This window comes from Peromyscus maniculatus, chromosome 23, assembly GCF_049852395.1.
Source record: "Peromyscus maniculatus bairdii isolate BWxNUB_F1_BW_parent chromosome 23, HU_Pman_BW_mat_3.1, whole genome shotgun sequence".
Taxonomy (NCBI): Eukaryota; Metazoa; Chordata; class Mammalia; order Rodentia; family Cricetidae; genus Peromyscus; species Peromyscus maniculatus.
Window position 1 is genome coordinate 51,743,444 of NC_134874.1, and position 24,193 is coordinate 51,767,636.

Sequence of the window (24,193 nt, forward strand, 5' to 3'; positions counted from 1 at the left end):
TGTGCTTGTTCATCTCATGGAACTGATCTTCCTTCCCCATTATCCTGAGCTAATTTCTTAGCATCCTTAATTTCTCATCTTATTAGCTTGCGATTGTAAGAATGAGAAGAGCCATTTTTGGGCAGTGTTTGGAAAATGACTCTTGCTCTCCACACATGATGAACTGTTGAATTAGAATGAACTAGATTCTAATGAATCAGAGAGATCTCAGGATTGGAAGGAGGAGGTGCTGAAGGCCTTGCCCTGTTTTTCAGGAAAGGCTCCTGGAAAGGGCAGCTTGGCTTTTGGTGAATTGGGGAAGAGCTTGTTATCAGATAGGTGATGACCATTGGCAGTGGCCCTCACAGTAGTCCATTCTCTGGAAATTCTATTGTATCCTGGAGAGCACTTGGCATCTTCTGTGAAATCACCAGAGTCTGGGCAATGCCAACTGCCCTTGAGGCATTCACCAAGTACTTATAGAGTTCACCAAATTGACATGTTGGCAAGACTGATCACACTGATTGGCAGAGAAAGTTTCCTAAGGAGGTGAGGCTAGAACTGGACCTTCTAGTATTGGGATTCAGTAGCTGTGATCATGAAGCAATGGGCTTATGCTGCTTATCCGGGTTCCTAAAGAGCAGATCCAAGGTGGAGGATTCCTGATGGTTAGTTGGCAGAGGGCCAGGGATGGTCAAGGCTGCAGCTGCTGTGCTGCGACCTCCTTCAGTTCATTCTGAGTGGCAAATAATGCAACAGGAGGCAAAGAATGCAACAGGAGGCATAGAACCACTAATGCGGTATCAGAATGGGATGTTGTTGCACTTTATGTCTGATGTAAATACCAAGGAGGGAAAGTTTCCATCCATGTACCCAGGTCTGAGACATTCAGTTCCTTTTAGTCATGGACACAGGTTATGAGGGCTGTTAGGCAAAGAGCACTAGGGACTCCTGGACTTCCTTGTATCACATCAGGTATGAGCTGAAAATTCCAAACCACCATGGCTGGCCTTGCTTATGTCTTTCAGGACCAGGGGGGCTGGTAAGGGCTGAGGCATATTTCTAGCCATAGTGATTAGAGACAGACACATGGCTTATGAGACCCAGCTAAAGGATAACTGCTCTGATCTTTGAGGGCTTCACTGGATTCCATGCTTTTCCTCTTCCTCAGGCCTCCTCTTGGGACACCACATGATCTTCTTGGCTTATGCCATTCATCTGTAGAAATTCACTTGTGTTTATGTACCTACAGGGGCTGCTAGGAAGGCATCATCCACACCCTTCTTCCTCACTGAGCAGGAGCAGCAGCTGAACCAGGTGGAAAAACTGAAACTTCAGCTACAGATGATGACCAATGACAGGAATGAACTGCATGAATTCCTGGCCCATTGCAACAATGAGTTGAACAACAGGTATTCATCATGCCCTGTTCTCTGGTGAATGTCTTGACCCTACTGTGTCAATTCCAACAGTCCTTGGGTCTCTGGAAGCTGCACCTGCAGGGTGACCTGCACAAGCAAATTTTCCTGAATGCATCTGAGAGGCAGAACTGAAGCCTGTAGGAGTGAGATGGGACACAGGCTGTTCTGATTCCTCCTAATGAAAAGCAGAGCCTGTGGCCTGAATCACAATCCACAGAGAGGAGCAGTAGTAAGATCACAACATGTATTTCAAAAGGCCTTGAGAGGTATTGGCTTGTAGGAGATGCTGGGTGCTCTGAGTCTAACCTGAGTCTCTGTATTTGACAAGATATTTATTTTTCCTTGTTGCTCTGGGAGCAGATTGAAAGGCCTGGTGATCCTTCTTGCTCTATCTGTGTGTGAATGGAAGACCTGGAGTCCATCCCAGCTCCTCTCTGGTCTTGTTCCTTATACTGTGAGAAAATGCCACCCACCTGTATTTCTCTGACATCCTAATTGTGTATGGGTTTATTTGTGTGTGAATTGCACTATTAGGGGCCCAAACATCGCAAACATGGCAGTGGCAGGTTTTCCCTTTTCACTTCCCTCTCCCTTGATAAATCATTAGATTACATTCTTTAATTTAGTCCCCAAAGTTCATTCCCTTTTGTGGACACTGACTCATTCTTGAAACTAAACACCAAAGTCCAACAATCAAAATTCATTATTCGGCTACACTTGCCAACCTGTCCAATCAAATCTCAGCAACTCACCCTAACACAGAGTTAACCTTTCTATTTAAAATCCCACTGCTGAAAAAAGCCTGCTGCATGCTGTCTGCCTTTGCCTGATCCAGAGGCAGGCTCCCAATGCCATGCTTGCCCTGCTGGGGAAATGCATGTCTTTGTGCTCAGGATTTGGTCTCAGTGTGTTCTGTACTGTCTCTAAGAGGCTCCCTTAAAGTGTGTGTGTGTGTGTGTGTGTGTGTGTGTGTGTGTGTGTGTGTGTCCCTTCAGATCTTGTGAGTTGGAGATTGATAGTAGGCCTGAGGATTTGCCTGATTCAAAGATTTCAGGTGATGTAAGTGCTGAGACCAGGGAGCTCCACTTTGAGCATCACTTTTCTCAGTCTTTGTGCTCACCCTGGTGCCTCATTGGAATCCCCTTGGGAGTTTATAAAGCCACCCCCATGCAGTGCCTCATGCATGGCAATACTGATGATGAATTTTGGTTATCCTTGTAAGGACAAAGCATTTCTGTTCTCATGCCAGTGGAAATGTCATCGCAGATTTCAGGTAGGCCCACATTGGTGGACCTTCTTAGAGTGCTAGTCTACCTCTCCAGGCCTACTGAGGGAGCTCATGGAGTCCTGTCACCCTCGCTGTTGACACCCAGTCTTTCCTGGCCCTGGTGCAGGGTAGCAAGTCTAATGCACATCAGGAGTTCCCAGTACATAGCATTCAGGGTGTGACATCCAGTAGGCTAGGATAGTACAAAATACAACCTTGATTCATGGGGTCCCTGAGGCCTGTGTTCACAGAGTTCTTTGTTCCTGGGGCTATTCCCTACCACAGGCTGAATTCGGAGAATGAGATGCAGAACACAGAGCATAAGAAGGATATGTCAGATGTGAAGAAATTACCCAAGGAAATTAGTGAGGCCTTGTACAAGTGCACAGAGCTGAGTGAGAAGACCAAAATCTACCGGTGAGTACCTGACTTGGGTGGACTCCAGAACTTGGTAAGAACTGCTTCTTGTTGTCTGAAGTTTCTCCAGTTTTGCCCAACCATGCTGTCAGTAGGAATCCGTCCCTCCTGCCTCCTGGAGCCAAATGGCCCAAATAAACACACAGAGGCTCACATTATTTACAAACTGTATGGCCAATTGCTTAAGTTTCAGGCTAGCTAGCTCTATCATCTTAAATTAACCCAATTCTATTCATCTGTGTTTTCCCACATGGCTGCTGCATTGCCAGCCTGCTGGCATGTTGCTGCTTGGGTGGTAGCTGGCATCTCCTCCACCTCTGCCTTTCTTCTCTGTCTCTCCTGGATTTTCCTGCCTGGCTCTTTCCTGCCTTGCCATAGGACATAGCAGCTTATTTATTAACCCATGGGGGCAATACATATTCACGGCATACAGAAAGACATCCTACAGCATCTTCTTCCCTTCTCCACCTTTGAACTAAAGTGAGGGCTGTGGTTCTAGTCTGTTTACCTCTTAGCAAGCAGCCTGCCTTATCGCTCTTGGACTTGTGCTTCATAGACTGAGTTCTCCTAAGTGTGAAGATTGTGAGAGCCCCTCCCAACATTTTCCTGTCAGCTTCCGGAACTTCTAGACAGAAAACATGGTTTGCACCATGGTTTCTGTGGCTCTGGCAGGAGCTTACAGAGCTGCTTTCTATGAGACACATGGATGGAATGTATTCCCGATAGGTCTTCTGTCTCCCTCAGAGCATGGTTTCCTTCTACCTGCTCATGTTTTCCCAATACTGTGAACAGTTAAGCACCAGGGTGTGTGTGCAGGAGGTAGCAGATCCAGCCTTCAGAGGTACATGGATCTCTTTCGCTGTCAGGGTCTTCAGAAGTAGTGTAAATCTTTCTGGAATTTGGCTATTCTCTGGCTTTGGCCTGCACCTGAGTGATGCTACCATGGCTAATGATGGCTCCAGCCCAGGGCTATTGGGGATGGGGACATGAGACCTTGCAGGAATCATGGTATTGGGAGGCAAGAGTGGCAGATGGGGTGGACCTCATCATTTCTTGTGATATTTCAGCACCCTCTACAGTCAGCACCTGAGTGAACAGACTCAGCTGAAAGAAAAAGTGAGAATGTTGCTAGAGGACAAGAAAAAGCTGCAGGGGGAGCAGATTTTACTACAAGAGTCCTGTGAGGAGGCAAAGAGGCTCTGTGAAGAGGCCCATGAGAAGATCTATGACCTCTGGACAAGGCAGCTGCAGGTAAGTTGAAGCAGCAAGGCCAACCTGGCCACCAGTCTGACCATACACACACATATACACACACTCATGTAACCATCTATTCACTTATCCAACTTTCCCATCCCATCCAATAGTTAGTTCACTTCTGTGATCATTCACAAGTCTTTCTGGGAGTTAGACTCTTAGAGCAAGCAAATCCTACTGCTCTGCAGGAAGCTGCAGTCCGTTGAGGGAGACGAATAAGTCACATATCACTCACCTGTATGTCAATATGGGAGGAGCCGGGCTGTGATGGGAGCCACAGAGATCGAGTGAGTCAGGTCAAGGGTCGGGTCTCATTTGCTTGGCAGGGGTCATGTGAGATGAGAGCAGACACTGCATGGAAGGAGGAACACCCCCTGAAAAAGCCAAATGACTGGGGCTCATAGACATCTTTTTGGGTGTAATATGACATTTTAGCCTCTTGTTCCCAGACTGCCATGGTGTTCTCTTTACCTGGCCAAGCTCTTGGTTCACAGTGACAGAAACAAAATTAACAGCTTGTCAGTACTGGTTGCTGTGAGTGGCATTGGCCAGTTCTCCCATCCTGGATCTTACATTCAGAAGCTCACTGGATGACCAGGGATGTGGCAAGTGCTTATGAAAGGCGGGGGTCAGGGTGGCAGATCTGAGCCAACTGCATCAGCATAGCCTGCAGAGACTCAGCATGTTTCTCCAGGCATTTTTAGTCCAAAATGATGCAGAACTGTTGGACTCACTTATAACAGCTGGTGTGAGGAGTCTAAAACCAACTGGCAATGTCATCCTCAACAAGTGTGATGTCCTCCTCATTGCGTTCTGATCACTGATGATTTGAGGGATTTGTGTCTGCATGTGAGTGTGCCTGTCTGAGGGTGCATACATCTGTGGTTGTTTTGGAAGGTCTGATGATGACATCCAGTGTCCTCTGTTGTTTTCTCCCTTATTCCCTTCAGCCCGTGTCTCTCACTGAACCTGAAAATTTCTGTTCTGGCTAAGCTGGATAGCCACAGATCTATGGATCTCCTGTCTCCTCACAGTAGAGCATCCTGTCTTTTTCTGTCTCATTTCATTTCTAAATGGTTCATTTGGTCAGAAAGAGAATTGACTTGTTGGTTTCTCTTCATTTTTAAACATTTTTATTATTTTGGAATTAATGCGTCTTATAATAAATAACATAAATCAAACAATGGGGCTACTTTAAAAATAAAAAAGTAGACTTCTTTTCTTTCACACCATAGAGGTAACTTCCCAGAAAAGGTCTGTTTTGTCTACTGGCTTCACAACATGAAACCTGATATATTGAAGCTCACTCTTAAGACAGAGTCCAACTCATAGTTGTACAGAGTGCTGCATTTTAGAAAAGTTCTGTGGATGATCTAAGTAGCCTTCCACTGACTGGCCTGGGGCTGTTTTCATATAATGTGCACTGTAATCTGGTCAAAAGTTGTTGGGTAATGACAATGGGTGACTTCTAGTCTCTGGTGCTGTCAATGTCTTCTGTGGAGGAGTCTGGGTAAGTTTAGTGAGGAGACTATGATGGGTCAGCTTAAATCTATCAGGAGGCTTCATGTCTGACCCTCTTTCCCCAGCACTTGGTTTTATGTGGTCCAACTCAATTGTGCAGAGGTTGTTACATCTCTGTATGATTGGTGAGTCTGGTGATAAGACCTTCCCTAGGAAGGGAAATAAGTTCAGGCCAGGGCAGAAGAGCTTGGCTGGGTCTAAGAGGCTTGTAGACAGCAGGGAGGACCCACTACTGGCCCCTGGATTAGAAAAGGTGCTGCAACATTCTAGTCTTCTTCCTTGCCTTTCTGGTTTCAAGAAAGGTGTGTGTGTGTGCGTGCGTGCGTGCGTGCGTGCGTGTGTGTGTGTATGTTTGTGTGTGTGTGTGTATGTGTGTGTTGTCTCTATGTGTATCTTTGTGGAATGAGAATGTGTGTTTGAGCATCTATGTGTATGTTCACTCTCTAACAAAACAATGGAGAATCTTTAAGAATGATGGAGATGGATTTCAATGAGAAAGTACTGTGCCTAATCTGGATAGTACCACTTTGCCTCCATCAAAGAACAGATGGAGTTGCCCATCCTTCTGCATGTCCACACAGCGAATTACAACCAAAGGCCACATAACTGATGTAAGCTAAAAGTTTTTCAGGTATTTGTAGAGGCAGAATTATTTATCTGCAAAGAAATCCTCTGGAGAAAAACAAAGTAATGGGGTCCATGAAGGCGAGAGAGAGGCTACTGAGAGGCAGGAAAGGCAGGAAAGGTTTGTGTCCTTCTCTGCTCTGGGTGAAAGGAGGCTGACCACTGATGACTTCCCTGCATCCTGTTTTGTTCTTCTCCTCATCGCCTGCTGCCATTTTCCTTTCACCTTTGCCTAACCTTGGTTCAGCTAACCTTGCCCTTGGAGCTGGCCTAGACTTCATTCTCAGAGAAATTCTGAACTGCAGAGGGGCTTGTGGAGGCATCCCAGGCCAGCAGAAGTCCCACAGCTATGCTGAGGTGTGAGATGAGACTGTCTCAGGGCACTGCTTAGGCTCACAATACTCTCAAGTAACCACTCCATGTTGTGTCTGCAGCACACAGAATCTGCTTTTATTCCAAAATTTTTCATCCTGAGTTAAATTCAGCCTGATGGTGAGTTGGGAGAAATGAGAACTCTCAGACATTGCTAGTAGTGTAAAATGGTGCAGCTCTGGGAGAAGCTATGTGCAATTATTCAGAAAGTGGAACTGCAGACTTCGGGTGGAGCATTGATTCCAGAATGGAAAGTGGTGTCCACAGAGAATAGGGGACAACAGGGATACAGCAGGACTCATCAGAACAGTCCAACTACAGACTCTTCAGATACCCATCATTGATGAGTACAAATATACAATGTGGTCCATGGGATATTTTAAAGTATGGAATAATATATGCAGTCATTTGGCCGTGAGTTAGTCAACCTTCTGTTACTCAAAGAAATCCCTGACACAATCAACTTACTTGGAGGAATGTGTAATATAGACTCTAGATTGTAGAGATTTTTCTAGTTTTCTGAGCTCATTCCTTTGGGCCTAAATGGAGGCAACCTGTGGTATAGAGAGCTTTTTTAGGAGGAAGCTGCCCTCCTTGGAGGCACTAGGAAACACTGAGTGAGAGCAAGGGGCTGGTCCACTGCCATCCAGTCGTCCTGTGCTGGGGAACTAAGCTTTCAATGCACAGAATGGGGAACTTGCTAGGAGAGCTTAGATTACAGATCAAGGAACCTGTCTGTGTACATGTTTTCAAGGCAAGCACTGCATTGACTTATCTGCCCACTGAGTTCTTCTCCCAGGTCACCAGGCATGCACATATTATACAGACACACAGACAGGCTGAACATCTGCACATATAAACTAAAAATAAACTGAAAAATTATCAAAACCGAGTAAAAGTACACAATGTTCTCCACATCCCTGTGCTCAGAGCACCCTGTTTCCTGCCTCCCGGCAGGAATATGGGTAGAAAGGGTGTAGGTTAATGAAAGGTAACTTTGTTCTCCATAGTATCCCAGGTGATCACTTCTTACATTAGTGTTATGTGGGAAACTAAGTGTGGGTGGAATGTAGTGTGCTTGTATGTGTGTATCCATATACATGTGTGGGCTAGAGAGAGAGAGAGAGAGAGAGAGAGAGAGAGAGAGAGAGAGAGAGAGAGGAGAGAGAGAATGCATGTTTATGTACATGGTTAGGACAACCTCCCCTAAAAACACAATCTTCTAATGAACAGGAACATCAAAGACTTGAGGAAAATCTTCAGTCCCTGATGAAGCAGAAGGAGCTGCTCACCCGGCAAAGGGACTTGGCAGTAAAGCTGCAGCATCACTTCACTGTGTCCCAGATGAGGTAGGAGCCCTGGTTTCCAGAAGCAGGTGGATCCAAGTGGGTCCACTGTACCTGGATCTCTGTACTCTTTGAGTTTTGTCAATTGGCAAAGCTGTCAGCCACGGGCAGGGAAAGAAACCCTCAGAGTGTCGTTGCTGGCTCAGTCAACAGGAATTATGACCAGGAAACAATTGCTTCCCCTCGGTCTCATGGGGTCTGTGTCCCCTTCTTCCTTTCTGAGAACTCTTGTATGCTCTAGTATCTCATCTCTTAGATTAGATCTCCCCGCAAATATTCCCATGGCAGCCAGAAACGTGGAAAGGAGCATCATTGATCATGAAGGAAAGTGTGTCCCCTGCATCTTTTCCATCAGGAACTTCACGTTTAGAGAGAAGTGTCCACCTTTTGCAAATCTGCAAAAAGCACACTCCTGCTGATTGCAGGCTCTCTGCAGTGTTTATCAGTTTCTCATGAGAAGATTTACTTTTGGTCATAAACAGAGTAGGAGCTGACAAGTTAACCCCATGCAGGGTTCTAAACTGTAGGAATAAACAAAGCCTTCTTTGCATTGCTGTGTAGGCTCCACTAGAGGGCAGGCATAGAGTTTTCCAGGAGGTTCACATTCACTTTGATCTAATCAAGGCCAGGGATATCTTTCCTGAACTGTTCCTAAGACTTTAACATACTGATATTTCTCCAAAATGATGTCTTTGGACTGTTGGAGAAATATGCTGGTTTTTTTTTTCTAATCCATCACAGTATGCACTTACCAGTCCAACTTCTGGCAATTTTTAAAAACTGAGAAAAAAATCCTGCCCAGGTGCTCTCTGTCCCTTTTCCCTTGGGGAAGCAAGGAATGAATTCAGGTGAAAGGTAATGCTCGATTGTCTAGCTGAGTAGAGCTGGTGGGGGCTCAAAAGCTGACATGGCAGGTCCCCTCCAGGCTTGTGCCCCAGCTGCCTTCCTCCCCTAGGTTTGAAAACCTCCAGCAGGAACTGGAGCAGACCACAGCCCAGGAAGAGAGCCTCCTGCAGAAGGAGCTGCTGGTGCAGAAACACTATGTTCCAGGCAAGTAAGCCACCATTGAGCCCCATCCCCAGCAGCCAGGGTATTCATGGGGTGTGTTTTCTTCCTTAACTTTTGATTACTAGGGATGAATCGGCCCTGATTTTTCTTGACAGTGGCACAGCAAAACTGTTTCTGAATATTTTCTTTGCTGATTTTCCCTAACAGCACCTCTTCAGAAAACTGAGAAGGCTGGAAGAAGCCAGAGACACCTTGAAGGCATGATATTCTACACTCCAGGTTCACGGCCTCCTCAGAAAATGCCACCTCTTTTCAGCTTTGAACTCACTAGTAAGGCAAATATCAACCGACCATCAGGCAATCCAGCCACAATCTGATCCACATCTGTGGCTAACTATTCCCAGAGAAAAGATTGTATCACAAATAGTCTGAGATTCAGAGGACACAACACAAATTACTAAGAACCCTGACATCAATCAGCACGTGGCCCCAGTGAGGGGCAAAACAAAATGAAGAGGACATGTGGGTGAGCAAGAGTTCCTCTGTTAGCTTCCTATCAAAAGCTTTGACAAGTTGACTCCATATGTGATGGGAAATCTGACAAGGAAGACTGCGTTAACATCACACTGCCATCCAGACAGACCACACCCAAAGCATAAGATTCTCTCCAGTGCAGTGCTGAAGCTGACTTGTGCAAGCTGACTTGAAGCCATGTCATGTGCAAGTTTTGCTGAAGATAATTCACTGCAGAGAATAAGACAGTTCCTCACATCATTTGCTCTCCCCTAATGAAATTCCAAGTGATCCTGAAATTTGCTTAATTTTATTGTTTATATGTTGTGATATTTATTCTTTGGATTTTGGTTTTCTTCATTTTGGTTTAAGGTTTTGTTAATTTTTGTTATTTCTTATATTCTTGTCAGTGTTTTAATAGTTTGCTAAGGCTATACACTGTATATAAGGACTGCTGTTTTGAAAGCCCCCATTGAGTAAAATGAATGTGTTTTATGAATAAAATGCAATTTCAAACTTCACTCTGAGACTCTTCTTCAGTCAGGTGAGGTTTCACACTCCAGTAAACCCTGAACTCCCAGGCTTTGATGTATCTCAGTAAGTTCCAGGAATCTTGAGCTGCACAAGGATTTCCCCGCCATGGGACTCAGAGCTATTGTCAGGCCCAAACTACTCTTAAAATTCTATACCTGTCTGGTGCATTGTTCAGGGTTTTATGGGGTAACAGAATGAATTTCTATATATACAAAAGGCTATGTTTTAGAATGACTTAGAGGCTGTGGTCCAGCTAATTGAACATTGGCTGGCTATAATGCAACGCCCTTAAATCCAGGAGTTGCTCAGTCCACTATGCTTGATGTCTCAGCCCATCAGCTGAATAGCCGGGAATCCCAAGGAAGTTGGCTCCAATGCCAGTGAAGGCATGAACTTGCTAGCAAGGTGAGAGCAAGCAGCTAAAGAGCAAAACTCCCTTCTTCCATTTCGTTATATGGGCTTCCAGCACAAGGCCTGGTTGAGATTACAGTTTGGGTTTTGGGGCTCAAAACATCTGAGTTATAGGTGTTTCTTTCCTCATCAATATCCAGATTAAAGGAATGCCTTTCTAATGCAAAGATCAGGATTGCATGTGGATCTTCTCTCTTCAAATTAAGCAAAAATACCTCACAGGCATGCCCTTCCATTTTGGGGTTTTAATGAATTTCAGATGTAATAAATTTGACAAACAAAAATAGCTCTCACAATTGCACCCTGTCAACTTGACACACAATTATATCTTTTGATGTCATGACTAATTTCCCAATGTAAAACAATAACCAGGGCTTAATATTGCCTAAACATGATATAATTATTCCAAGTACAACACAAACACATTATGTATTAGACCAGCTCAAAATTATGCCTAACATGATTTAATTATCCCTTGTAGTTGGAGTTTTCCTGTGTCCACCCAGCTCCTTCAGCAGCTCAGACCCAAGTAAACACACAGAGACTTATATTACTTATAAACTGTATGGCCATGGCAGGCTTCTTACTATCTTGTTCTTATATCTTAAATTAACCCATTTCTAATAATCTGTAAGTTGTCATGTGGCTTGTGGCTTACCAGTCCTTTACATCTTACTTCTTATGGTGGCGGTGGCTTCTCCTGACTCAGCCTTCCACTCCCAGCATTCTCTTCTCTGCTTATCCTGCCTATACTATACTTCCTGCCTGGCTACTGTCCAGTCAGCATTTTATTTATCAATCACTCAGAGCAACACATTCACAGCATAGAGAAAGATATCCCCAGAAAACCCTGTACAACTGCAAACACATTATAAAGTTAGAATAAGTGGCAATGTCCCTGGAGGGACATTATTTTAGTATCTCAAATTTAAATATGGTAACCATCAATATTCTCCCTCTTTTGGAATAAATTTGGTTTTATTTATTTGTTTATTTTTGTTTTTACATCCTAACCAAAATTTCCTCTCTTTTCCTCTCCTCTCAGTCCTTCCCCCAACCTCTACTCTTCCTGCTCCCCATCCATTCCTTCTTCTCTTTTTTCTCTTCAGAAATGGACAGGCCTCCTGTGCATATCTGCCTGCCATGTTATATCAAGTTGTGGTGAGACTAGGCATGACTTCTTACATTAAGGCAGGACATAGCAATTCAGTAGGAGGTATGGGTCCCAGAAGCAGGCATTAGAGACAAGCCCTGCTCCCACTGTTAGGAGTCTCACAAGAAGACCAAGTTATACAACTGTAAAATATATGCAGAGGACATACTTCAGTCCCATGCATACTCCCTGGTTGGTGGTTCAGTCTGAGTCACTATGAGCCTAGGTTATTTAGTTCTGTGGGATGCTTGTGGGGCTCCTGACCCCACTAGCTCCTACAAATATTTAATTGTTTACTCATTATTTTATGTGCATTGGTGCTTTGCCTTCATGTATGCCTGTGTGAGGGTGTCAAAACCTCTGGGCCTGGAGATACAAACAGTTGTGAACTGCATGAGATTTTTTTTTCATTATTTTAAAAATTAAGTATTTCATATGATGAGGGTATAGATATTTTCTGACTGGTATTTAAAATAATTACATCTATCTATTTACTTATTTAGAGATGAGGAAATAAATACATACATACGATAGAGAGAGAATGAACATACAATACATGCCATGCCATTTTGTCATTCTGTTCATATGGAGGTCAAGGAACAAATTTGGAAGAGTAAACGTTTTCCTTCCACCAAACTAGCCATCTCATTGGCCCTTCCATGGTACTTTTCATGATCAACTCGTGGCTTTCTGCCTTAGAGTGTTTTCTTGTGGTTCTGAAAGTTAGAGAATATTTTAATATTTAAGGGCATTTTGAAAAATGTATGCAGAATTTTGTTTCAAATGAATGATACTGTTAATAAACATAACAGGCACTCAGAGTTGATGGCAGGAAAGAGCTGACACATCAAGCTGGCCACTCAGAAAGTTCTGCTGCCTCCTTGGCTGGTGTCTGGAAGTTTTCAGTTTATATTTATATTTATAAATGCATGTATATGCAGTTAGATATGGTTGTACATATTAGGTATATCATATAGATACTAATAAAAATATGTACATATCTATACTCATAGTTCTGCATACAACATGCATACCACACACATGCATACCAATGCCACAAAGGTTGTTTGTTTCTTTTTAATTTCTTGTTATGCCAATTTATTATATATTTAATTTAATTTCAAAGTATAATTCTGTGTGTGTGTGTGTGTGTAAAGGTGTAGACACATACATGTTTTTAAATGTATGAATGTGGGCACACATTTGTGTGTGTTGTATGGAAACAAGCATGTGTGTATTGTGGCACAACACTGATGGTGCCTTCATCATTTATGGTGGGGTATTAGCACTATTACAGTGGGGTGGGGCATGCTTGATCATGCTTCACTCTGTGCATGGAACTTCCATACTTCTAGAGCACTGATGTTGTCTAAGATGTTACTAACAATGTGTAGATGTTTCAGCGTCTTTCTTAGATGGAGATCTACAATCTATGTCACATGTTAAGTCACTCAGATACCATTTGACGCCAAGCACAGATAAGTTTTCAGTCTCTCCTTCCTCCTCCACTGCTCTTTCAGATTACAGTAAATCACCCCCCATCATGTACGTCTAACAACACTTACTGGCTATCCAGAACTTGGTGAAGAGCAGGAAATTGTGGGTGCCCAGGATCCAATGATGCTGACAGGAGGACTTGCAGGTGGGCTGTTCCTACTGCAACTGTTACCACAGGCATCCAGGCTGAGACAGCAAAGGGGCATCTCTGCTGGGCAACTGTATAACTTCTCTTTCAGATTCTGCTGCTGCAGACAGGAAAAGTATTTCAAGCTCTGTGAATAGATAGCTGGTTTAATTGAGGCCACCCTCCCTAAATCTTGTTAGGCTTTGAGGGCAGCACAATGCTTACACTTCATCTAGAAATCACAGGAAGAATTTCCCCACAGTTTTTCTTTCATAACTGAGATTTGATTGGTTGAGGACCAGTAGAAAAAGATGTTAATTCAGTTTTGTTTTCTTTCTTTTTGCATGCCACAATTCTTAAGTGTATGTTTCCATCTACAATAAGATAGAGGAATGGAACACTATGATACCTTGACGTTATAACTCCTCAGAGAGCTAAGATGCCTGCTTCCCACTACCCTTCAAATGTCATGTTAGGGCAAGAAAAAAGCATCCATGGTAAAGAAGTGTAGCGGGGTCCTTTGCTGTTGTTTCCTTTGTGGGAGGGGCCAAGTAGGCACAGAGTCAAACCACACAGACTCAGGGAGAATGTGGAAACAACAAGCTCAGTTTATTCATGTAGAGGCAAGCCTTATATACCCTCCACCCCTCCATGGGGGGGAGGTCTGATAAATATGCATCAGCTGTTGTGACATGGATGTCTCTCATTGGTCAAGGTCATTTCCAGATCATGATTCAGCTGCTGTTGCTAAGACCATTAGGCAGATCCAGGCTGGCTCTCAGTATCTTTTTCACTTGGATGGGGCTGCTGGCCCTCACGCCTGTTAGGAATGAGTCATCCCACAAAGAAAAGTAAAAAGGAAACCCAATAATGAGGACCCTGAGTTAGAAGGATTGCTGGAAATCTGAGACCAGCCTTGAGGGATTAACTTTCATGGAGGGACAGAGGCATGAAATCAAAGGACAGTGGGAGATTGGGAAGGGGTTTGCCCAGAGTGGGATATTTCCATTATTTTCTACTACTAATCTCCACTTGTGTTTCTTAGAAAGGATGAAAACAGCTGAGGCAGAGTCAGCACCTATCCCAGGACTCCACTTTCCAAATGGGACAGGATGAACTGCTGTTACACTGCTATCCAGTGAGTGACAGCCTCAGAAGTCATCAACTACCATGATGAGAAGAGGTAGGGAAAGCCTCATGGCTTTCTGCTTTCTGGTCAATCCCACTTCAAGGTGTGTTTATGATGGTGAAGGGACAGGCTGGAGGGCAAAATTTCAAACAGCTCTGTTCCCCAAACCCAGGTACTGCAGATGGCACAATAAAAGCTTCATGATGAGAGACTCTTGGTGATAAATTGAGTCTCAGAAATGATAGACCAGTATTTGAATCATATACATACAGACTGAGTCTGTCCCTTCCCCAATGACCTTTTTCTTCTCAGCAGTGAGCTTCTGTAGTAGGATAGGACAATTGGGTGGGAAGTTGCCCCTGAGGAATGATGATAAATGTAGCCTTCCGGGCACCTCCCCTAATTACCAGTCCAAAGACATCTGCATACTTGACCACCTTTGTGCTTCCCTGAACAGAGTGTGGCCTGGCCTCTGTGACACTACACAAGGAATCATTGTCATGGTTACATGTGTGCCCTTTACAGGTTGGCAGCTCACTCTATTAAATGGGCTGCGATTCACAACAATAATAACATGTGCAGGAATCAATCTGGTAAGTCAGTGAAAACATTCTTTGTGGGAAGACATTATCGCACACCAGTGAGTGGACACTTGAAAGGGATCTTGAAAGGGATCACAAAGGAATGGTTCATTGATCCAGGGGTTCAAGGTAGAAGACAAATGACATTTTGACAAGTGTTTCCATAGCAAGGACAAGAGGAACCCTCATAATGCATGCCATGAATGACATACAGGAGAAGACACCATACCCACACTGCATAAGAGGCCTCATGAAGATCTGTACAACCCTCATGTGCCTATCAAGGCAGCCTCTAGATCAAAGGAGGACCAGCCTCTGCTGTTAAATTAACTGCTTGTGTTATGCCTTCATGGGAGCAGACCACAGAAGGAAGGAAAGACAGTAGAGACCTTGTTGGGACTCTATTTTGTTATCTTTACTGAGAAGCAACAATTTTGCACATGGTGGCCACAGTCACCAATGCAGCAGCAAGGACTCCCCAAGCACCACTGTCTCCTCCCTACTTCACCGTTCTATTTGTGTAATATGTAGTTTATTTCATCTGGAGTCTGCACTGTGTGTTGGTGTCTGTGCCCATTTCCCTTGAAAGAGCCAATGTTCCTCAGAATATACTTGAGATGTAAGAGAAGCACAATAAATACAGTTTTCTATCAATATCCATATGTTATTTTAATTCAGAAAGGCTGAGTATAATCCAAGGCAGATTACAAATACAAAATAGCTTCAGTCAAACCTCCACTCAAAAGTATCCCCCGCTTCAACCCTGAAGAGAAACAGGTACCAAAAGTCCCAGAATATCAATGTAACCAGGCTTAACTCTAACACAAAAGCTGACTGGATACAGCCACACCCTGAAAGTACCCCAGGCCAACATGGCCCCTGGAAAAACCCATGCTAAACACCTAAAGTGAAAGTAGACCAGGATTAAACATTGAACTATGATGTCAAGAGAGAAGTATTCCAAGGCCTAAGGATGAACCTGATGAAGACTAGGAATAACGCCTACATTAGCAATGGCTTCCCTCACCCAAAAAGGCCAGGGTCCAACCCTAGGAATGAAAAAGCCAAACCATGACCTAAAAGAGGCCTTCACCAAAACCTGAAGCTGAATAAGCTCTGGTCCAGAGGAAAACAGAGGTATCCCTGGGCAAGTCCACTAAATGGAAGAGCCAAAGGCAACAAAGAAGAAGGAAAAGTAACAAAATGAAATGAAACAAAAAGAAAAGAAAAGAACACCCATGCCTAACCTTGACGCTGAAGAAGGCTGGCCCCAACCAAGAGGGAGATGAGTTCTACCCTATCCCTCAGAAGAAAAAGACCTGGCTCAAAGAAAGAAAAGGAGAGTATCTATGCCCCAACTTTACCTGGACTGAAGCCAGTGCCCTCCCCCAGATGAGAATTTGCCTCAGCACACCTCTGACCCTGAAGAAGACTGGGCCAACCTAAGAAAGGACGTGGGCCCAGACCAATCCCTCAAATGAAAGAGGCCCGGGGCAAAGTAGGAAAAGGAGAACACAGGAGCCTAACACTTTTCCTGACAAAAGCCTGAAACAAAACAGGGAGAGAAGAAGACCTGGGACACTCTCCAAATGAAGAAGGAGGTCTGGGGCAAATATTGACTGGGGAAGAATTTAGAGCTCATACAAAACTCAGAACAAACTAGGCAAAATCAAAAGTGGAAATGTTACAGGCCAACCATAGACCTTCATGAAGATAAACCACAAACTCTAAAATCAAGGGAGCTCCTGCCAACCCAATGAGAGATATGTGGTCAGACTTAATGTTGACCCTAGAAAGTGCAGTGTGAAGAGATAATTTAAATGAAGCCTGCTCCAACCACAATGGAGAACTCTTCCTAGGCCAAACCCTGATATCAAGTAGCCAAGGACCAAGCCCTGTGTGAAAGGAGTCCAGGCAATCCAAGAAAAGAAACATCCTGACCATAAACTGCTATCAGTGGAGACCTGCAGCCTACTGAGCAAGAATTAAACTCAGAAGCCCTGAGCTTTAAGGATGTGTGGGCAGAATATTCTCTTCTTCGTCCAACACCCTAACCAAAAGGGAGCCAGAAACACCTCAATTGTTGTCAATTGAGCCGATGGCTCCCTTACAGATGAAAGCAAATGGACATCATTAACATATTTGGTAGTTAGAGGGAACCTTGAGGCACTCTGATCCCAGACCTCAATTTCACTTGATGTTTTACAGTCAATCAAGGCCTCAAAAGAGACACACAAAAGAATGTTTATTGAAGATCTTAGATTCACAGACTTCATGTACAGATATAAGTTGACATCTTGAGTACCAACTGTATGGATCACATACATTCCATTTACAACACTTATCATCCTCAGTACATGCAAGCCAGAATGTGCCACTCACCATGATCCAAGCTCTCATCTGAGTAACCAATGAATATGGACATAGCATAATACAAATGGTGTTATACTGTATGATGATGTGGTCTGATAAAACTCCAAATCTTGACTTCAGCTGATATTTTTAAGAACAAACATGTCTCAAAAGTAATTTTCTACCAAGAAGCTTGGACTAACCCAAAATCTGCTTCAATAATTCTTTTCTACTTCTTTTAACAGAAACATGGTCCATAATGTTCCTCTTTTCTTACATGATTTCAGAGTGTTGAACTTAATATAAAATATTTTATCAATTGTAGAAATGATTTCTCCAAGAAGGATCCCATTGTATTAGTTTTTAAATTCCCAGGATGATGTGTAATGACAATCACCAAAGCATTAACAAATAAAGACTTTTCTCACATATTGTCAGAATTCCTCCCATATTTCATTTTCATTATTCTGACTTTTCTTGGTTAACATTCTGGAGTGACCCACCTCATCCTGACCTTTAAACTGCAGGCACTTCTGCATTTCATTTCATCAACTTGCTTGCTGCATCTCCTCCTTCCTTAAAGAATTCCAGACTAATCATTGATTAGGGTGTCCTCATGCCGCTGACCTCAATGCTATTAACCCCCCTACTAAGTCTGTTGTCTTTATAAAAATAACATCCCCCAAAGACAAACACAATCAGTCCAACATATTCTAGGAAAGTATGAAATGGCATCAGACATGGTAGTCTTAAGTCCCCCATTTCCCTCTGACTTTTCTCTAAAGTATGTCTTTAAAAGTCAGGCAATGGGGTTTTAGCTCAGTGGTAGCGTGCTTGTGTAGCAAGCACAAGGTCTTAGGCTTGGTCCTCAGCTCTAAAAAAAGTGTCTAGCATGTTGCATATTCCTGACCCAGAGACTCTTGCCTCTCCATTGCAATAATCCATATCACCATGCAAGAACTCAACCTGTTTTGTTACAACCTTTCTGTATCATATGCTGTATCCAGGATTCCTTGTTCCTTTTCTAGAGTTCTATACAAAATCTGGAGCATTCATTTAGAAAGATTCTTGGGGGTCTAGAATGCCAGGGCTCCCTGGATGACCAGTGTTTGTCCTACCTCACCTCATATATCAGCCTAAAGTAAAAGTGGGACCACTGAGAGACAATTGAAATGGAACTAAATTTGAGGGCTATTTCTGGGAATCAGAAGTCCTAGAATTGTTCAGATTCAAAGGGCTTCAGATGCTGAAAGAAAAAATCCAGAGTTCTTCACCCATAACTAGTTCTCTGACCAATATGCGAAAGAAGGACAAATGTTATGAGTCTATTTTGCCTTCAGTGGACACAATAACCACTGTATTGTATAGCCTGAGAAACTATATACTCTATTTTTCTTTCTTTCTTTCTTTCTTTCTTTCTTTCTTTCTTTCTTTCTTTCTTTCTTTCTTTCTTTCTTTCTTTCTCTTTCTTTCTTTCTTCCTTCCTTCCTTCCTTCCTTCCTTCCTTCCTTCCTTTCTTTCTCTCTTTCTTTCCTTCTTTCTTTCTTTCTATTTATCTTTCCATCAGCTATCTCTATCCATCAATCCATTTATCCAGCTATCTCCATCTATCCATCCATCTTCTCCCACTACTACTCTTACACTTCTATTTCTCCTTCTTCTTGTTCTTCCCTTATTCATCCAAGATATTATAATCATTTTTGCCTCCATAAGTTTTTACAGGGCCTTATAAAATGCTAGTTATATTATAACAAATAAAAACTTTTCTCTGTGGGTTTTATTCTCCATATTTTCCCACCCAAAATCTTTTTAATCCATACCCTCCCCTGCAGCTGCTGAAATGTGACATTCCTTAGATCTCTGACACTGTGACACGAAAAATCCTGTGTAAAAGTGTGTTTGTTAAAAAATGCAACTGTGCTTCAAACCAGCTAAAAACCTACATCTAAAAACTTGATACTTTAACAACTTGCAAACACATCACCTTAGTTTGTTTTTTATGACAAATGTAATTTAGATATAATGAATTCAATGAGTTGATATATTCAGTGTTTATTAGTTCTCTGCCATGAAGTTCATAAAAAAAGTTTTATCACTATATAAATTTTTGTCAAGAGGTAAAATCTATAGAGTTTTCTAAATGGAAATGGAAGATGTACAAAAAGCCAGGAAATTGAGTTAATCATAAGTCAGAGGTTTTATGGAAGATAAAACAAATCAAGGTCATATATGAAACTACTGTATTCATTAAAATTCCTTAGGCCAAAATTCAGTACACTTATATACAATTAGGATGTAATTCGCTGTTTGGAATAAAGGTGATAGAAGATGGCACATAGTTCAACCTTTTATACAGAGAAAAGGAAAATCCATGCTAGAACTTGCATTTGAGAGCCTTAAAATGGACTACAAAAAGATACTGTCTTAGTCAGGGAGTAATCTGTCTCTCAACTGCTTGAATTACCAAAGACTTTCAAAAGGTCAATGGAACATCCTGCCAAAGCTTGGCTCATGGGATTGTAGGCTATGAGAACAGATGAGATCAATCTGAGTGCTGTAGAAGTGGAAAGTAGGTCATGCACTTACTTCCACCTCCTTGAAATACAGGCTATATAATCTAATGAAATCTGAGAGAGATAATTCCTGATGGACTGGCTCACAGGAAGCATTGGGGATGCTTGGTTATCACAGGCAGAGGTCTCACGCAGACTGGAAGATGATGAAGGAAGGATGGGGTTCTGCTGATATATGAGAGAAGCAGTGCTTTACGGCCAATTCACTGGGCATGATGGAGCACTGGGCTGTGCTTACAGAAGAGGTTAAACATAAAATGGTTGATTCACCAGGGACTTCAGGACTGGTGTTTGCCGTTAGTGCCTTTGCAGAGCTCCATGGGAGAATGTGAACTTGTAGAAACAACTAACATTTTAAGGAAAAGGTGAAGTGTTATATAACAATTTTCCTTTTTATGACATGAAATACTTTTATATTATTTTTGAGATTATAATTATATTACTTTCTCATCTCTTTCATCCTTCAAACACTCCCAATACTCTTCCTTGCTCCATTTCTAATTAATGACCTCTATTTTCATTAATTGTTGCTACATGCTTATACATATATATGTACATGAAGTTATATATATATATATACATATACATATGGTTATATTTCCTAAATGTAAACCAATAATTCTGTATAGCTAGCATATATGTTTTCAGTAATGACAATTTGATATTGAGTATCCAACTGGTGTACTCTTCCCTGGGCAGGACTATTTCATTATGTCTCAAAAAATTCTTTGAAAAAAGAGAAGAGGTTCATAATATCCAGCAATTAAACCATGGCTGGGAAAGCTGAAACTTACAGGATTAACAAGGCCCTTCCACTTTCAAGGTTAAATAGGTGATAACTAAGGAGAACTGAAGAAATGAGACCCTCTGTCCCATTCAGCTGCAAACAAGTCATGAAGACACATTCAGAGTTCTAGTCCTCATGAGTCACCCATTCTAATGAGAGCCTTTGTGATGCCACACATTAGAGTTATTCATATTCCTATAAGTAATACCATACCTATACTCCTGTATTAACCTCAACAAACTCATTCATTTGAGGGAATAGGAATCACAGTCTTCCCTGGGAGGCAGACAGATAAAGAAAGGGGAACTGATAAGTAATACAAAAGGCCAACTTCTAGCTTCCTTTATATTTTCTGTACTGAGACAGAGGCTCAGTAGGCTTTGTCTTCCACCAGCAGGCTGCCTCTTCCAGCTGTCTGGTTAAAGACAGATAGGTATGTTCACAGTCAGTCCTGAACACGGTCACCTGAAGCTATAGGTGATCACAGCTCTTGTGAGTGAGCAATGGCTATGTCATGTCCAAAGGACAGCATGTCACAGCAGTTCCCTCATGCTCAGTCAGGACATTCAGGACCCACTTCCAGGATGTTTCCTATGCCTAGGGGAAGTGGTTGATCTACAGGTCCCATTTAGGAATGAGCATTCATGGTCATTTCAACATTTTGAAGTTATGAGGCTGTGCATTTGCTGCTGCAAACCACAGAAAGAGAACCTCTGGCCAAGACTGAGAGCTAAAAAGATCTATGTGTCAAAAAACAATATTTACAAAAGAGTTGCTATTACACTAAGTAACAATAGTAGCATCATCTAAAGGGCTATGACCTGCCAAGCCAGTGTCTTTTGACCAGGTACACAGTAGCAGGTACTAATTCCTCCCTATAGTGCAGGCCTCACCAGATCAGAAGGAAGTTAATTACACAATAACGCTCATGACACTATTACATGAGTAACTTTCTCATATTCTGTATGCTATCACTTAAATTATATTTTCTTATGCTGAAATAAAAAGTCTTAATTTCATGAGATCCTATTTGTTCATTTTTGGTCTCATTTATTATTGGACAAGACTCCTATTCAGAAAATCCATACCTGTGCTTAGAAGTGTGTCTCTACTGTGTCCTTTGGCATTTTCAGGGTATCAGGTCTATGACACATTTGGTGCAGAGCTTGTATATGGTAGAAGATAGAGAGCAGAGTTTCATTTTCTGCATGCTGAAAACAATTTTTCACAATCAGCATATCTGAGACAGTATCTTAAATGCCAACAAATATATGAACTAGAAATATGGGTGCAAAGTGAAACTAGGTGCTCACAAGTACATTCTCCTTACCAAATAGACCACTTTGAGGTCACCAGCCATGCAGTAATATGAGGTCCAGCTCTGACCACTCAGAACAATGCATGGCAACCATTTCAATAGAATAAATTGTCAGCAGGACTTACAGCCTGGCTCAAATACTATAGACACTGTGGTCATTTTCTTGGGCCCCAGACCCATTTGTCACATTAGTAAAAGAATATTCAGATTGCCCCATAATTCCAGCTTTAAGTGTCTTTTAAAGGATTATATTTTTCACCAAATCTAATTTTTTAAATGCTGCAAAGGAGGTGGAACAAGAACATATACACTATGTTCATTGTAAACTAAAACATCCCAGGTACTGTGGATGCTGTAACGATGGTTATGAATGAAAACTTAGCATAGACATGCCCACTGTACCACTTCTGGGTGTGCACACTGATCAAAATGAACGACGCTCATCAAAATGAACGACACTGAATCACTACATATGTGAGTTTGTGTGTAATGTTTTATCACTGCACTACCTGCAATAGAAGATTCAGGAAATGAGCTCAGATAACCATCATTATATGAATGACTAAAAACAACACAATATGTATAAATAATGCAGATAATTCAAAATAAAAATGATTGAAAAAAGTTGCATAATTCTCAAGAAAATTGTTCCAACTATATATCAAGTTGAGAAACAGACAACTCTCCAAAAACAATTAACACATATCTTCTCTCATAAATGGAATCTAGAAAAATAGGAAAAATGTGTTAAAAAATTTTGAGGAAGTGTGAAGGGAAATATGTTAAATGGAGGGAGTATAACTGGGAAACAAGGTGGTGTACAGAAACAAATGACTTATTTTATATAATTAAAATGTACACAATAATAAGATTAATTTTAGAAGTAATAAAACAGAAAAAGAATTACTTATTTGCACAAGGGCTCATATATTTTTATACAACTAAACATAATGACTACATTTTTACTCTCTTCCAAACTTCTCTTAAGGTTTTCAATGTTGGGGCTAGAGTTGGCCTAACAGAAAAACACACACTGTACTCTTTCAAAGGACTTGAGTTCAGTTCCCATCACCCATCACAGTGACCCAAAAATCAAACACCAATATCTCTAGTTCCAGGGAATCTGGAGCCTCTTCTCATCACTGTGGAAACTGCACTCATGTGTACTTACCTACATTTCCAAACACATATGTGCAATTTTCAAATCATTGTTTCATAATTTCTCTGTTTATTTTTATGGACCCAGGGAGTCAAAGAGGCTTGCACCCATGCAGTACATGACGTCAGTTCATTGTCATGCTCTCAGTTGTTAGAATAAAGGATTGTGACCAAACAGAATGTAAGGACTATAAGGTCATTCTGGAACCCAGAACCATAAAAAGATAGTGCCAGGGAAATATAAAGTAATTGGATCATGCAAGAAAACTGAGTTGTATAGAGTTGATACAAATAAATCTGCATAAAATTTAAACTTTATAAGGGATTTCTTAGCATTTCATTAGTTTTAGTCACTAAAAGGTACAGTGTTCCATCACCATATTGTCATTCATCATATGTATTAACTAAGAGAGGTTTACAAAAGTCTTGAATTCCACCATAACAAAAGACAGAAATTTTGGCACAAATAATCTGTAAAATATAAATTATTATTTGGCTCAGCTGATAAAGCACACAATGGATGAGCTCCAGAAGTCTGGTAGCTTTCAGGCATTTTTAGCAAGGAAGGAGCTCTGAGTTTAGTAGCTCTCAGGCCTTCAGTGCTTGAAAAGCAGCTATTAATTTTTTTTAAAAAATGTCTAAATAACAATGTAGGTGAGGGGATAAATAGAATGATAAACTGAACCCAAAACCAGACACAAAAGACATTTTGGACAGAAACAGTGAACTTAAAATAATCAAGATAGAAGACGCAAACTAACCATGTAACTGCATTAAACATAAAGTTCTAGATGGGAGAAATCACCAGAGAAGATAAACCACCAACAGGATTTCATTCTATGATGAATAGA

The 24,193-nt window shown here is 41.9% G+C and overlaps 2 protein-coding genes across 9 annotated transcripts in view; one reads left to right on the forward strand and one right to left on the reverse strand.

Moving 5' to 3' along the window:
- LOC121826529 (cytochrome P450 3A25-like) overlaps positions 1-24,193 on the reverse strand; it is a 319,487-nt gene that overhangs the window by 39,046 nt on the left and 256,248 nt on the right. For 2 of the 8 annotated variants that reach the window (XM_076560751.1, XM_076560750.1), the window contains 3 exons: positions 21,955-22,077; positions 13,386-13,565; positions 12,381-12,536 (listed from right to left, as the gene is read on the reverse strand). The gene's annotated coding sequence lies outside the window, so the exon portion shown is untranslated. Of the gene's footprint in view, positions 1-4,573; positions 4,690-12,345; positions 12,537-13,385; positions 13,566-21,954; positions 22,078-23,355; positions 23,478-24,193 lie in introns of those variants that run through there. The other 6 variants (XM_076560748.1, XM_076560746.1, XM_076560747.1 and 3 more) reach the window with 6 other exon arrangements.
- Positions 4,155-10,243, forward strand: LOC107400340 (disks large homolog 5-like). The gene is made up of 4 exons (XM_076560757.1): positions 4,155-4,335; positions 8,089-8,204; positions 9,157-9,251; positions 9,417-10,243. The coding sequence occupies exons 1-4, from the start codon at positions 4,207-4,209 to the stop codon at positions 9,584-9,586; spliced, it is 510 nt and encodes a 169-aa protein (XP_076416872.1). The 5' UTR covers positions 4,155-4,206; the 3' UTR covers positions 9,587-10,243.

Bases quoted from the DNA above. Each gene is read 5' to 3' on its own strand.
- LOC107400340 (XM_076560757.1), top strand. From the start codon at position 4,207: ATGTTGCTAGAGGACAAGAAAAAGCTGCAGGGGGAGCAGATTTTACTA. The intron at 8,205-9,156 runs GTAGGAGCCCTG...TTCCTCCCCTAG, and splicing joins TTCACTGTGTCCCAGATGAG to GTTTGAAAACCTCCAGCAGG. The intron at 9,252-9,416 runs GCAAGTAAGCCA...TTTCCCTAACAG, and splicing joins GCAGAAACACTATGTTCCAG to CACCTCTTCAGAAAACTGAG.